This window comes from Sceloporus occidentalis, unplaced genomic scaffold, assembly GCF_023333645.1.
Source record: "Sceloporus occidentalis isolate IW3139 unplaced genomic scaffold, rSceOcc1.0.p SCAF_1, whole genome shotgun sequence".
Classification (NCBI taxonomy): Eukaryota; Metazoa; Chordata; class Lepidosauria; order Squamata; family Phrynosomatidae; genus Sceloporus; species Sceloporus occidentalis.
This window is the reverse complement of record NW_028316981.1, coordinates 3,082,578-3,098,494: the sequence shown is the minus strand read 5'-3', so window position 1 is coordinate 3,098,494 and position 15,917 is coordinate 3,082,578. Positions and strand designations below refer to the sequence as shown.

Here is a 15,917-nt window from a genome sequence, read left to right as displayed (position 1 = left end):
AGTGCAAGATCCCCTTCACACATAGTCTTGCTCAGCAGGGACATTAAAGTTGCTCCTTTGGCAATTCTTTACACAGGTAACACTACTGCCTGCATAGCTTGAACATCCCCCCCCCCCATGGCTACCAAATCTGTGGATGCTCAAGTCCCTTTATACACAGTGGCATAGTAAAACAGTGTCCAATGTGAAATCAAAGGCTTTTACGGATGTCATCCATAATTTTTGGTGGGTTTTTCAGGCTATGTGGTTGTGTTCTGCAAGAGTTTATTCCTGACGTTTTGCCAGCATCTGTGGCTGCCATCTTCAAAGAATGCTGGCATGGAAGTGAGTGTTGGTTTGTTGTTGAATGGCAAGGCCTCAGAATGTCTATTTAATTAGTGATCCCTTGTCTGTCGGGAAATCCCGCTGACCCTGGGTGGTTTTCATTTGCACTTGTTGGCTCTTGATTTTGGTGTTTTTCAGGACTGGTAGCTAAACTTTGTTTACTTTAAGGGTTTCTTATTTCCTGTTGAAGTTGTCTAGGTTGATTTAATAGAATCATAGAGTTGGAAGAGACCACAAGGGCCATCCAGTCCATTCCCCTGCCATGCAGGAACTCTCATGTTCTGACTGATAGTTGTTTGTGTGGTCCAGAATTTAGTATTTTCAAATAGCATTTTATGGCCCGGTTGCAATAACAGACCAACACACAGAGTAACATTTAAATCACTATCTCTTAACCAAGGGTCACACAGTGTATATACCCCACTCCCTTGCCAGCATTCTCTGAAGATGCGAGCCACAGGTGCTGGTGAAATGTCAGGAATAAACTTCTAGAACAGGGCCACATAGCACGAAATAACCCACAAAAATAGTACCCATTATATAAAACAGCAAAATCAAGCTTTGCTGTTTGGAATTTATATATTTTTGGATATTTGAATCTGTGGATATGGAGGGCCAACTACTTTCACTCAGTTAGTTTCAAAGGTGCTACAAAATTCCTTTGCAAGAAGAAGGTTCTTTTACAGAGTGAATCTGGGAAGAATGCTGCTAAAGAAAACATAATATAATTACAATATTTATTTATTTATAACCCGCTCTTCAGCCAAAGGACTAAAAGAGCAGCTTACATTTTTAAAAATTAGACATTTCTCTTCCCTGAGGCTTATTCTTCCAGAGATAACCAGCTCTCTCTTTCTCCCCTTCACCTGCCCCAGAGTCTGCTGGGAGTTTAACGAGGAGTTTCTGCTATTTCATATCTTATGACCACCATTGCCAGGTAGGGAGAAAAAAAGAGGTGCTGGATTTACTAGGTGTTGCTGGTGTGAGCTGGATACTGGGTGCATGATGATGAACTGGGAAGCGGTGAAGGGAGACATCTGGTGTTGAGGGTACTTGCTCAACTGCAACACCTCAACTTTAGGAGGAACTTCCTGGCAGTAAGGGCTGTTTGACAGTGGAACACACTCCTTCCTCGGAGTGTAGTGGAGTCTCCCTCCTTGGATGTCTTCAAACAGAGGCTGGACAGCCATCTGTTGGGGATGTTTTGATTTGGATTTCCTTCATGGCAGAATGGGGTTGGACTGGATGGCCCTTGGGGTCTCTTCCAACTCTATGATTCTATCCCCAACTGACTACTTGAGTGATAATATTGGTTTTCTCAGTTAGCTGTAGGTTCCAGATGCTCCAGATAATTACAGTGCATAGCAGAGATAACACTGGGGTAAAGAAAAAAAGAGTTCACTGGTTATTGTTTAGAATTAAAATCCATTTTCTCCACAATGGATGTGTTACTAAGGTCATATCTTGATTTTAGAAATAACTTTGACAAGGATCCCCCTGACATTCTTGCAAACAAGCTAGTAAAATGTAGGCTAGACAATTCACCTGTTAAATGAATTTGTATTTGGTTGATCGGCCAAACCCAAAGGGTGCTCAACAATGGCTCATTTCATCTTGGAGAGAAGTGACCAGTGGGATGCCTCAGGGCTCTGTCCTGGGCCCAGTGCTATTCAACATCTTTATCAATGACTTGGACGGAGAAATAGAGGGCATGCTTATCAAATTTGCAGATGACACCAAATTAGGAGGAGCTAATATCCCAGACAACATGATCAAAATTCAAAATGACCTGAATAGATTAGATGTGGTGGTGCATGTGCGCCGCAGGTGCACGCACCGCTGGTCCCTATGGGACGCAACGCCCCTTCCTACCTGCATGGCTTTCAGCATGTGCTGAAAGCCCTGTAAAGCGTGCCCGCGTACCATGTGGGCGCACTATACTGCATTTAGGGTGGAATAATGAAATACATAGATATAGGATGGGGCACACTTGGCTTAAGGAGACCTCTACGTGTGAAAGGGACCTAGGAGTCCAAGTAGACCACAAGTTGAGCATGAGTCAAGAGTGCGATGTGGCAGCTAAAAAGGCCAATGCGATTTTAGGCTCCCATCAATAGAAGTATAGTCTTAGATCAAGAGAATTAATAGTTCTAGTCTATTCTGCTTTGGTCAGGCCCCAACTAGAATACTGTGTCCAATTCTGGGCACCATGATTCAAAAGGATGTTGAGAAACTGGAGCATGTCCAAAGGAGGGCGACTAAAATCGTGAATGGTCTGGAAATCATGCCCTATGAGTAGGGTTGCCATATCCCGCCTGGGGGCGGGACTTTCCCGGTTTGGGGCATGGCCACACGGTCCCGCCCCGGTTTGGCCCCGCCCCCGGGACCCCCCCCCCCCACCGATGCCAGGCAGGGAAAAGAGCCTCGCCTCGGCAAGGCTCGTTCCCTGCTTGGCCTCCTCCGCTGGCCAGGGAGGCGGCCTGGGAGGGCCAGGGGAAAGGGTCTCGCCTCGGCAAGGCCCTTTTTCCCTCCCTTGCCGCTTTCCCCGCCGGCCACGGAGGCTTCAAGGCAGGGACGAAGGGTCTCGCCTCGGGGAGACCCTTTTCTCCCTGCCTTGAAGCTTCCTCCGCTGGCCAGGGAAGCTTGAAGGCAGGAGAAAGAGCCTTTCTTCTTCTTTCTCCTCCTCCTCTTCTTCTGTCTCCTCTCCTCCTCCTCTTCTTCCTCCTCTTTTTCCTCTTCTTCCTCCTCCTCCTCTTCTTCTCCACCTCTTCTTCTCCACCTCATCTTTCCCCTCTTCCTCCCCTTTTTCTTCCTCTACTTCCTCTTCTTCCTCCTCCTCCTTTACCCCTCCTCCTCTTCTTCTTCCTCCTTTTCTTCTTCTCCGCTTCCTCCTCCTCTGCTTCTTCCACTCTTCCTCCTCTTCTGGTTTTTGGCCAGAAAGGGAAGCACATTTCTGCCATCTGTCTAGGAATAATGCCAAATGTCCTCCATTTTTATCATGCCTAAGAAACATGCATTTATATGAATTTTTTTAAAAAAAACCATCAATTTTTTGAGCGTCCTCCATTTGAAAATTTTGTCCTACATTTGTCCCAGTTTGGAGGTCCTGACTTATGGCAACCCTACCTATGAGGAACAACTTAGGGAGCTGGGGATGTTTAGCCCAGCAAAGAGAAGGTTAAGAGGCAATATGATAGTGTTCTTTAAATATTTGATGGGATGTCATGATGAGGGAATAAGCTTGTTTTCTGCTGCTCCAGAGAACAGGACCTGGAACAATGGATGGAAGCTACAGGAAAAGAGATTCCAGCTCAACATTAGGAGGAACGTCCTGACAGTAAGTGCTGTTTGACAGTAACACACTCCTTCCTCAGAGAGTGGTGGAATCTCCTTCCTTGGAAATCTTTAAACAGAGGCTGGATGGCCATCTGTCAGGTATACTTTGACTGAGAGTTCCTGCATGTCAGGGGGTTGGACTATATGGCCCTTGGGGTCTCTTCCAACTCTATTATTCTATTACAGCAAAGACAACTCGTCTCACTTTGGAAATGGCAGACAGAGATCTCCATTGAGTGATCTGCAAGATTATCCTTGCCCTCCTCTCTCCCAGTCCCAGACAATTTTTCTGGTTCATATATATTCAACCTTTCAGGTTTCCCTGAAGACAGCAAGAACTGACTCAGACTCCTCAGATGGTATGGGTCACAAAGAGAAAAAAAAACTGACGTTGCTATGAATCTCTTGTTGGAAATAAAGAATTATGTATACTTTGTACTGTAAGTAAATACCCTGAAAAGCAAAAGAAGAGGGAAAATAAAAATATTAGAAGACATGTTCTATTGTTGTTGCTGTTGTTCTAATTTGATATTTATTAAGTATGAGTATTATTGCTTGCTGAAGAAAGAAACAGAAAAGTTTCAGTTAATAAAGTGATTTACTTTGCAGATAGGATAATATTGTTCCTGAATGCTTCCAAATTTACCATCCTGGGTCGCCACGGCTCCTGTCCTTGTTGTAATCACATCTATGATCTAAAAAGGCTATTTTAAAATAATGCTTTCCTTCAAAATGACACAGACATCACCGCCATAAAGATAGTTGGGTAATTCTGCCTCATTTGGGACTACTGCTTGTCTATCTGTTTCCAGCTTTGTGGTAAGAATTGCAGTCTGTGAGGATGAGGGAGAGACAACTGACTTCATTGGGCCTTTGGGGGCTGCCCCCCAGACCTGATTTTTTAAACATTTAATTTCTCTAATTTTCCTGGGGGTAGTTTGGCCCTATTTCCATCTCCCTTCCTGGCTGCTTTATGTTCCAGGAGAACCCTTTTTTTAAAAAATGGAAAAACCTAGAATTATTTTCCTGCTTTTAAGAAAGGCCTCTTCTAGCTCAAAACATTTGGTACAATGCAAAACATGGCCCCATAGAAGATGGTGGTGAAATTTTTGAGCAAAGCTTTTTAAAAAATAATGATGAAATGGCCTTGGAAGCCTCAAAACAGTTTTGCAGGCTCCACTCTGAGCTGCCCTTTCCCCATCCAGGCAAAGGGGATGGAGGCAATCTTCCCCTCTTCCTTCCTTTATACCTTTTCTCCCCTATACTATATACATGCAGGGACTCCCTTCCCTCAATCTAGGGCATTCTTCTCTAATCTGGCAACCCCCATGTGTGATGGACTGCACTTCCCAATATCCCCGGTCATTGTGGTCCAATGCATCTGAAGGGTGCCAGTTTGGAGAGAGTTTAAGGAGGATGACAATATGCATAAATATTTACCAGGATCATACAGTGCCAAGCTGTTATTTGAGTCCAAATCACAATATCCAGATGTAACCACAAATTTATTTTTCACATCATTGTTCTTCTGGGTGCAATGGTGGATAACAGTAAAAAAATGACAGTGGGTAATGGTTACCAGAAACCATGGGGTAGAAGTGTGATACATAGAAGGAGGAGAATACATCAGCTTCCCAGATTCTAAAGCCTAACTTTCCTCCAAATGGCTGTGTTGGTTTGGGCTCAATGGGAGTTACAGTCCAACAATATATGAATGGTCACATAATTCCCAGCCATGTAACAGATGCTGCGACAAATTTAACAACTTCTTCGTGGGTAAAACCTCTCGGATAAGGGCTGATCTCGACGCCAGTATTTGTTCAGGAACCAGAGTAGAGGTCTCCAGAGCTTCCGTGGACTTAATTGTACTGGATCATTTTGAGTCTGTATGTACTGAGGAAGTGGACAAGATCCTTAGAAGTGTTAGGAAGACAACTTGCTCTCTCGATCCCTGTCCCTCGTGGTTAGCGGCTCAGGGGGGAGCGGTTGTAACCACCATGTTGCACCGCATAATTAATGCATCACTCAGGGAAGGGCGTTTTCCATCCAGCTTAAAATTGGCCATAGTAAAACTGCTGCTAAAAAAGCCCTCCCTAGACCCCCTGATGCATAATAATTATCGGCCTGTTTTGCTACTACCTTTCTTGGGGAAGGTGATCGAGAGGGCAGTTGCAATCCAGCTTCAATCTGTCTTGGATGAAACTGATTTTCTGGACCCATTTCAAACCGGGTTCCGGGCGGGCTATGGAGTTGAGACTGCCATGGTCGCCCTGGTCGATGATCTCCATCTGGGCATGGACAGGGATAGCGTGTCCCTGTTAGTGCTCTTAGACATCTCAGCGGCTTTCGATACCATTGACCATGGTATCCTTCTGGAACGCCTGAGGCAGTTAGGTATCGGGGGCACTGCGCTCCAGTGGTTCCGTTCCTGTCGGGTAGATTTCAGATGGTGCAGCTGGGGGACTGTCGCTCCGATAAGAGGGCACTTACATCTGGTGTCCCTCAAGGAGCCATTCTGTCCCCCATGCTATTCAACATTTACATGAAACCGCTGGGAGAGATCATCCGGAGACACGGGGCACAGTGTTATCAGTACGCTGATGACACCCAAATATGTTTCTCTGTGTCTCCGACTGATGCAGTGACCAGGGATGGCATCTCTCCTCTAGACGCCTGTCTGGAGTCAGTAATGGGCTGGATGAGGGAAAACAGACTCAGTTTGAATCCAGAGAAAACGGAAGTGCTCATGATAGGTTCCCTGGGCCCGGGGATGGATGTTTGTCCACCTGTCCTAAATGGGCTCACACTCCCCTTGAGGGACTCCGTTCACAGCCTGGGGGTGCTCCTGGACTCGTCGCTCCACCTTACATCTCAGGTGGATGCAACGGTCAGGAGCACCTGTTATCAGCTTCGACTGATACGCCAGCTGCAACCTTACCTGGGCCGGGGGGACCTTGAAACGGTGGTACATGCTCTGGTAACCTCTCGCTTGGACTTCTGTAATGCGCTCTACATGGGGCAACCCTTGTACCATACTCGGAAGCTACAATTGGTTCAGAACATGGCAGCGAGACTGGTCACTGGATCCTCCAGGGCCAGTCACATAACACCTGTCCTTAAAGATCTACATTGGCTGCCCATTTGCTTCCAAGCGCAATACAAGGTGTTGGTTACCATCTATAAAGCCCTAAATGGCTTGGGCCCAGGGTACTTGGAGGACCGCCTCTCTCCATATAATCCGCCCCGCACTCTCAGGTCGACCGGGAAGCAACTATTGAGAGTTCCAGATGCAAAATATTCAACAACATCACAGAGGGCCTTCTCCATCTCGGCCCCACAGCTCTGGAACTCGCTTCCCAGCGAGCTCCGCTCGGCCACCTCCCTCGACCTATTCAGGAAGGGGTTAAAAACCTTCCTTTTCCAACAGGCTTTCCCCTAGCGTCCCCCATGTAATTTCTGCTCTCCCTTCACTGCTGCTGTATTTTGTGCTAGCTTGGATGTTGTTATTTGTAGTTTTAATGTATTTTATTGCTGTTTTTATCATGTAGTGTATTATGTGGTGTAATTGTACACTTTAGTATACTGTAACCCGCCTTGATCCATGGAAAGGCGGGCTATAAATATTTTATTTATTATTATTTATTTAGATGGTGCTAGCCTTCAGGTAAAAGAAATCTGTGCATATTGAGATAATGGGAATAAAAAAATCAGGGTCAAGAACAAAGGAGCACAAGAAGCAATGGAAACGCAAGAGGATGAGCTCCCCACTAGTCAGCATTGTCCCTTCAACAGCAGTTTGCTTGACAGGCATGAATACATAAAGGCACTCCTGTGTCCATGTTGTGGAAGCCTTTGCTTGGTGGTTTTTGTAATAATCTTGTATTACATCAACAGGAGCAGACCAGAGTTCCCCCCCCCCCCTTCCATTACCTGGCAGTCAAAGGGAGACCCAGTGAGGTATCAGTTACACAAGAGTGCACATTGCAAATGTGGGCTGCCTCAAGGATATGCAAACCATGCCCATCTTTCAAATTAGTAATCAAGATCATGGTGAGAGTACAGCCACCTTAGGATCCACTCCAAGAGAAAGGCAACATATAAAATAAATACATGCATACATAAATGCAAAAGTGAGGATCCAATGATCATTGAGTAGGTTTGAGTTCTTGAGTCCCTATGCCAGAAGGTGGGATATAAATAAATACTACTAATAATAATGCTTGTTTTAATATAACATGCATATTGTTCTTACATCACTTTGGAGTCCAATTGCTAATGGGTCACTAGTCCTCTAATCAGGACTGGCAAAGGGGAGCAGCAACAGAAGAAAAAAATGTGTTCCTGTCTTCCAGTGAGGAATTAGTTTCCATTCACTAATTGCCATTTCTTTCCTTATACATACATTTGAATCAACAAATGGTCAGGCACATTGATATTTAAAAGTGCTGGTAATCCTAGACCAAATTTGCAACCCATCCCCCCTGACATTTCCCAGGTAGATTTTGTTAACGTTCCAGATTTGAGATCTACTTCCATTCATCTACAGTCCAGGACACAGATAAGTAACTTGTCCACTGATTCTTGGGGGCCTTTCTAACTTTGGGTTGTTCATAAAATCTTTTGAGTTGATGTTAGACCAGCTACTCTCTGCCTCACTGAGACACTGTGAAGACTAAAGGCAGGGTGAGGACTTCCTCAAACTCCTTCCAAATTTTTATCTGGAGGTCTTCTTGTAGGCAATGGGTTGCTTGAGTACACAATGCAAATGTTGGAAAGGTTGATTGCCCTTAATTTCAGCACAATGGACAAATGAGAGGAATAGTTTAAATGTAGGTCCAGTCAAGGTTCCTTGCTAGTAAAGTACAATTTCAAGCATTTGTCTTGCTTAGAATTGTTAGTATACTACAAGCCAACAAGACATTTTAACCATGTTTATAAGAAAAATACAGTTGAATACATCAAATGCATTAAACATAATATGGCCATAAATAAACCATACAAAATGAATTTATATTAGTGTGTTTAGCTTTTCTTGAACATCCTACATTTTGTAGTGCCTTGCCCTCCTTTTCAGTTATGACATCTGGTCACCCTGTTTCTATAAGAAGCTCTCATGGGTTCTTTCTCTGCACTGGATGCAACCAGGTCTGAGGAAGCAGGGAGAAGATATGAATAGAGCCTCTCAAAGCTTCTGCAAAGTTCCTTCTTCCCCAATTACTTTCAAAACTGCCATGGAATTCCTTTTTGTTTTTTCCCCCAGGCTAAAACAGACTAATACATCTATCTTCTCTGGACCCTTAACACTTCATAAAACCAGCCTAGGATTCAAAAAAATAACACCGTCTGCAGTTACAGACGTTTTCAATTCTGTATTTCTCCAGAACCAAAATGGCAGCACTCCAATGAGAGATCCAAGTTAGCATAGAAACTTATGCTAAATCATTTCCCCTAAATCAGTAAATCTGAAATGAAGCCCAGTCAAACTTCTATTAACATTCTATATATCTATCTGGCTTCTTTTGAATGTAGGTCCATTAATGATGAATACATTTTATCTTCTAAATGAGACTTTCCCCACATTTTGTATGTATTACAGCATTCCATGTGGTGTAAATCATTTCATGTAACAGGAGTATTCATCTTTCAACACGCAATGCATTTCTGCGGCTTGGTTGATGCTGGGCACACAATCCATTATTGCCGAAGCTATTTCCACATTCCAAGTTGTTTCCACAAACTTGTATATTTTCTCCCCCATGTGAGTTTTTTTATGTCTATGTAGATGTCCACTCTGACTGAAACTCTTTCCACACTGCATGCATTTATATGGTTTCTCCCCTGAGTGGGTTATTTTATGTTTCTTATATGTTCCACTGCCACTGAAATTCTTTCCACATTCCATACATTTATATGGTTTCTCCCCTGTGTGAGTTCTTTGATGTGAACGTAAATTTTGACGGTGAGAGAAGCTCTTTCCACATTCTATGCATTCATGTAGTTTCTCCCCCGTGTGTGTTTTTTGATGTGAACGTAGATGTGCACTCTGACTGAAGCTCTTTCCACATTCCATGCACTGATACGGCTTCTCCCCTGTGTGGGTTCTTTGATGTAAATTTAGATATCCCCTATCACTGAAGCTCTTTCCACATTCATTACATTTATATGGTTTTTCCCCTGTGTGGGTCCTTTGATGTTTGTTGTATGATCCCCTGTGACGGAAATTCTTTCCACATTCCATGCATTTATATGGTTTCTCCCCCATGTGAGTTTTTTTATGTGAACGGAGGCTTCTGCTCTGACTGAAGCTCTTTCCGCATTCTATACACTGATATGGCCTCTCCCCTGTGTGGGTTCTTTGATGTGAATTTAGATATTCCCTATCCCTAAAGCTCTTTCCACATTCCATACATTTATATGGTTTTTCCCCTGTGTGTGTTCTTTGATGTTTCTTATATGTTCCACTGCCACTGAAATTCTTTCCACATTCCCTGCAATGATATGGTTTTTCCCCTGTGTGTGTTCTTTGATGTGTATGTAAATTTTGACGATGAGAGAAGCTCTTGCCACATTCTATGCATTTATATAGTTTCTCCCCCGTGTGAGTTTTTTCATGTGCACGTAGATGTGCACTCTGACTGAAGCTCTTCCCACATTCGATGCACTGATACGGCTTCTCCCCTGTGTGGGTTCTTTGATGTAAATTTAGATATCCCCTATCCCTGAAGCTCTTTCCACATTCCATGCATTTATATAGTTTCTCCCCAGTGTGGACTCTAAAGTGTCTGTTTAATTTTGACTTGCCTTGCCATATTTTCCCACAGACAAGACACTTGAAATGAATTGACTGTGAAGTCAGGGGTGCAGAAAGATCAGCTCCCTGTGAGGTAGAGGAGTTTTTCTTCCCATTGTTTCTGCTTTGACTTTTCATTCCCTTTTCAAATCTAAACTGATCATTTTCCATTACAGGCACTGTTATTTCCCATGATGCCACAGTTGTCTCATCGGCATTTTCATTCTGCCACTCATTACCTGTGTGACAAAAAGAAGAGGATTCAATTAGGAGCAAAGTATAGAAACCAAGGATCCAATCAGACATTACTCCCAATAACATTCTTCATCTCCTAGATTCTTCTCATTACTTTTAATATGCTTCACTGAAGTTACCTTCCCTTTCATATCTGCTACTCTCTCAGTCCAGAAGATCAATTCAATTCTGGTCAGTTTCCCCCTTAGCTCCACTTGCCATAGATGTCTGGCCTGCTTTCCTCTTGTGATACAACAGCAGTTTCCACCTCCATAAGGTTACGAGAACTTAAGTAAATTCACACTTTTAGTGAGGTTAGCAAAAGGAAAAATTAGGGAAGATTGGCTGAAGTGGGAAAATCCAATTTACTCACGGGACTCCTCATGATACCAGAAGAAAGGTTGGATAGAAACTAAATAAATAAAAATCTTTTCCCTTTTTGCTCAGCAAAAAGAAACTTCTGGTCAAACACAAAGGCTGAAATAGCTCAAATTAAACTCTTCACCCTGCTCTTCTGGGATCTGTAGGGAATACTATAAATATAAATCACTTTAAAAATACACTGCAGAGTCTATAATGGGGAGAAACTAACAAACAAAAAAGCACTATAGTCAGCATGGGAATCTACGTTCACATCTCTGCATTTGTCTTGAGGCAGAAATCACCAGATCCTCCAGAATAATTCACCAATCCACCAAAATAATTCACAATCCGAAGTCGAAGGCTTTCATGGCTGGCATCCACAGTTTTTGTGGGTTTTTCAGGTTATGTGGCCATGTTCTAGAAGAGCAGGAAGAAACTCTTCTAGAACATGGCCACACAGCCCAAAAACCCACAAAAAACTATAATTCACTTTCCATTTATGAGCCAGGCATATGGGATTAGGGATGTGGTAGCTTAGTGGTTAAGATGCCAATTCTGATTATTGAATGGCTGGCAATTTTGAGGCCCAAAATGGAGTGCTCATAATGGAGTGAGCTCCTGTCAATAGTCACAGCTTCTGCTAACCTAGCAGCTAGAAAGCATGCAAATACAAGTAGATAAGTAGGTACCACTTCAGTGGGAAGATAACAGCATTTGGTGCAGTCATACTGGCCGCATGACCACCACAGTAGTCCTTGGACAACACTGGGTCTTTGACTTAGTAACAGATATGTCAAGCACCACCCTCTACAGTCAGTTTACAACTAGACATTCATGTCAAGGGACTACCTTTACCTTTTTAGACTCCATAAAATTAAACAAAAGCTGAAACCTTCACAGGTCTTACCCACACCCTGCCCCCTTAATTCCCAGACAAGGAGTATCTTGATCACACATCTAGACAGATACCTTCCATTCGCTCCCATTCCATGGAGCCCTGCTCAAAGGGATCTCTCCCTTCTTCCAGACAGGATATGAGATCTGGCTTAGGATAATCTTCCAAAGAAAACAGAGAGAAGGTATTTAGTACTTTGGAAAAAAATCAGGGATACCACACCCGCCCTTGATTTCTTCTGCTCCACTGAAAAAAACACCAGGAGCAGATGTAATTACACAGTTGTCTCCTGCAAATAAACAGGAAAGGTGTTAAATGGCCTGTCAGGGGGAAAGGTGAGGCAGTCATCTCGGGAGGCAGATGCTGAGCGATGGGGAGGAGAGGGAGATGTTGGGGGACAGAAGAGAGCGTATCATGTGGCTTGCCTTCCATCCCCTTAGTTAGCATGATGCCCATTGCTAGGATCACTTTCCCAGGTCCTATATTTGGAATGGGAGTGGCTGCAATTTCATTAGGCAGCAAAATGCCACAGGCTGCCTCCATGTGGAGTGTGTTACCAAGGGGAAGTGGGGGAGAGAATAAAAATCCCAGATGTGAACATGTTCTCCTCAAGAAATAAGAAATACATTCCCCCTTTGTCTTTATTAGAATACCCAAATCAGGGCCAAAGCTGGAGCAGAACCATCCCTTCCCAAAAATGCTCCTTTTTATGCTCATTTGTGTCTTACTGATTTGCATTATCCTCAGTATTTTTTGTTGCTTTTTATTGTTTATTCCTGTTTTCCCACAGTCAAACTCAAACTATGCCTCTTAGAGATAAGTGGGCTACAGTGGAGTTAAAAACAAGGCCTCATGCTCCATCCCTTACCAGTGATGAACTCTGACATATGGCAACCACCCCACAAAATGGAACACTGCATTTAGAAAAAGGCATCAGATGAACTGAAGTTTGGTTCAGTGTGGTGTAGAATGCACATACAGGGCACAATTTGCCTTGTCAACTATGTCTACAATGGCATCTCTAAAGTACAATGGAAAATGTCCCAAAGAAGATTCAGTTCCTTTCAGACATCAATCTAGCAGAGGCAAAAAGGATCCTTACCTGAAGAGGTCACATTCCTGTAATTCTCCAACATGACTTCCTTGTAGAGAGCCCTCTGTCCTGGACCCAGGAGGTCCCATTCCCCTTTGCTGAAATATACAGCCACCTCCTCAAAGGAGATCAGGGTCTGAAAGAAAGGGGGGAAATCAAGAGAGCTTGAATCACAAATAATTGCTTCCAAATATATTTACCCCCATACAGAAGTATTCCTGCTCCATACCCTACTGTTCAAATGGGTAGACTGAAGAAAGGATAATTCAAAAACTCTCTGGACGAGATCTTTCCTTAGAGTCACACAGCATAATAAATCTACACATGTGGAGTTACTGATTGTACTACACAACCCTTGTGTCAGATGAAAACATTGCAGAACTGATCCAAATGTTCCACTGAATAAAGAACCAAGAGCACATGGGCATCCGTGCATCTTCATGCCATGTGCACAACTCTACTTCTGAAACACTGGATTGCATACAGACATTTCACACTGGACCAAATCATCCCACAGCTTCCATAGGAGAACTTATACAGGCCTAAGAGACCAGGAGGGTCCAGCCTACATTTGCTTTTATTTTCTTGTATTTTTGGATGGATGGTTTCTTGATGACAGAAATAGGAGGCTTGTCAGCTTCCTTACCTGGTTCCCTTGAAACTTTCTTGCAATATCCAAACTAAGAGCAACAGAGGGATCCATGACAGCTCTTTCCCTTTCACCCCAAAAAAGAGAAGAGCCAGGTGGGGTATCTGATGCCATTGTGCTGCCTGTGAGGAAGAGAAAAGAGGGGTAAAAGAAGCCATTTTGAGTTTCCTAACTCTGTACAACAGAAAAAGAAGAGTCTGGGTTGGACTGAGAAGTGGGCTCCTCCTCACCCTTTGGGTGAGGATCATATGATCTCACAGCTATGTACATTAATATCAAATTAAACAATGTAAAAGTAAAAAAGAACAACAATCAAACAAAAATATTAAACAACCGGGCAAATTAAAACAAGGAAAGTGAGGAATGTTTAAAAGAATTTAATAGCATTACACATATGCAGATTTAGGTAAAATCAACTAGGTCCTGGAGGTCTAGAAAAAGCCAGCATGAAAGAGGCAGTCATGACAAACAGATTTCATTGGATTTACACCATGAAAAATGGGCAGAGGGCTACAGCCTTGTGTTTATTAAAAATGGGTAGAAATGGAGAAGACTAAACAACAACAAGATTATTATTATTATTATTAAAAAGCCAAAATCCTTCCTATCTTATAATTTTGGTTTATCAAAAATGCTTCCTGTATTGTTCCTGGGTCAGCAGGGGACCTTACTCCCAGGAAAGTGTGTAGAGGATTTCAGCCTAAAACTTAGCTCTTGGCTTAGTCAAACCTGAAAATGGGGACTTAAATCAAGCATGACTAAAATGTCCAATGGGTCTAATGGAGGGGGTTGGACTGGGTTGCCCCTGTGGTCGCTTCCAACACTATGATTCTGTGATTCTGCTCTAAGCAGGACTGGGAAGGGAATCAGCAAGTGGAAAGAAAGAACTTCTTCATGTCTCACAATGAAATATCAATTTTTTCATTCACACGTTGTTGCTTTTTTCATTACATGGTAACAGGAAATATCAAGCTGTGATTTAAGCCCTTTCTCCCCCACATTGTATGTATACCCACTCTTTAGAAATGCTCACAGAGTGGCTTACAAATTGTTAATTAGAAAGTTCAGTCTAGAAGTCTCTTTTCTGCTTCAGGAAACCAAAAAAAAGAAGGGAATGTGTGTATTATCCCTGCCCCTTCTCAAGCAACCATATCTCATGCTTCAAAAGCAGCCCAGCTCTTCCCACTAAGCTCGACTGCCTCCTCTCCCCTAACAAGAGTCTCCCTTTTGCACCATCCTGAAAGGGGGGCATTTAGGGAAGAGAGGGAGGGAACAGTTGCTAGCTGAAGAAGAGGAGTGGAAGACGGGATTTCTAGCAATTACTTTTCAAGGAGGGGGGCTTCCTTTCCTGGGGGAGCACATCCTCCATCCCTTCTCCTCTCTACAAAGCACATTGGGAAGTGTATCTCTGCACTCCCTCCTTGCCTTTGGAGTCTTTCAGCTCCTTGGCCTAGTAGTGGAAACTCTCTCCCCCTTCTTAGAAATGTGAAGAGGATGCTGTTCTGTCACCTCTGTCTAAAGCTCAAACATTTCTTGCCTCTCCAGGAAACTGGGCTCTTTCTGTGCTTTGAACCCTTGGAGGAGGGAATGGCAGCGTCCCTCTTCTCTACTCCAGAAAACTCAAGGGCTCTGCCCCCTTCTTTTCCAAGGATACGGAGAATTGGAGGGGGTCTCCCCCCAAAAAAAAACCTCATTCCCCATCTCTTCTCTGCCTCCTCCTTCTACCCCTTCCATTTAAACTCCCTTCCCTGCCCTTTGTAGCCGCCTGGCCCTTATGGCATCCCCCCACAGACCCTCCAGCCCCACGGTCTCTTTTTTTTTTGGGGGGGGGGTCTCCCTCCTTGGGCTCTTTCCATTTTGAAGTTGCTCTTTGCTCTCTTCCCATCCTCTCAATTTTCCCATCCTTCCTCTTCTCCAGGACTCCAGGCAAAAGGCCTCCCCACCTCTGCCTCCAAAAGTTGTTTTATCATCTATTGCAGTCTGTTTGTTTCCACCTGTCGCCTCCCCTTCTCTTACCTGCAGCCCAGGCCTGGATGTGTATCTCTGGAGATTCTTCGGGAGAAGGAGAGCTTCCACCTTCCTGGAAAACAAAATGGGAGGCTGCCTTCACACACTCTCCACTCCACAACTATGTCCCACTCCCACCGTGGGTGATTTTTATAGGAGAAGTGAACAAGGGGAGCCCCAAAGCAAGGCAGTATTTCGGGGGCTGGGGTGAGCACTTTGCATCTCG

At 43.8% G+C, this 15,917-nt stretch overlaps 1 protein-coding gene across 1 annotated transcript in view; it reads right to left on the bottom strand.

Moving 5' to 3' along the window:
- Window positions 1–15,917, bottom strand: part of LOC149320388 (uncharacterized) — a 31,847-nt gene extending 15,930 nt beyond the window's left edge. The window contains exons 1-5 of the mRNA XM_089499592.1: window positions 15,701–15,917; window positions 13,682–13,806; window positions 13,045–13,171; window positions 12,017–12,103; window positions 9,278–10,689 (exon numbers count right to left, since the gene is read on the bottom strand). Coding sequence (XP_089355718.1) covers window positions 9,278–10,689; window positions 12,017–12,103; window positions 13,045–13,171; window positions 13,682–13,798 — 1,743 coding nt within the window. The 5' untranslated portion in view covers window positions 13,799–13,806; window positions 15,701–15,917. The remainder of the gene's footprint in view (window positions 1–9,277; window positions 10,690–12,016; window positions 12,104–13,044; window positions 13,172–13,681; window positions 13,807–15,700) is intronic.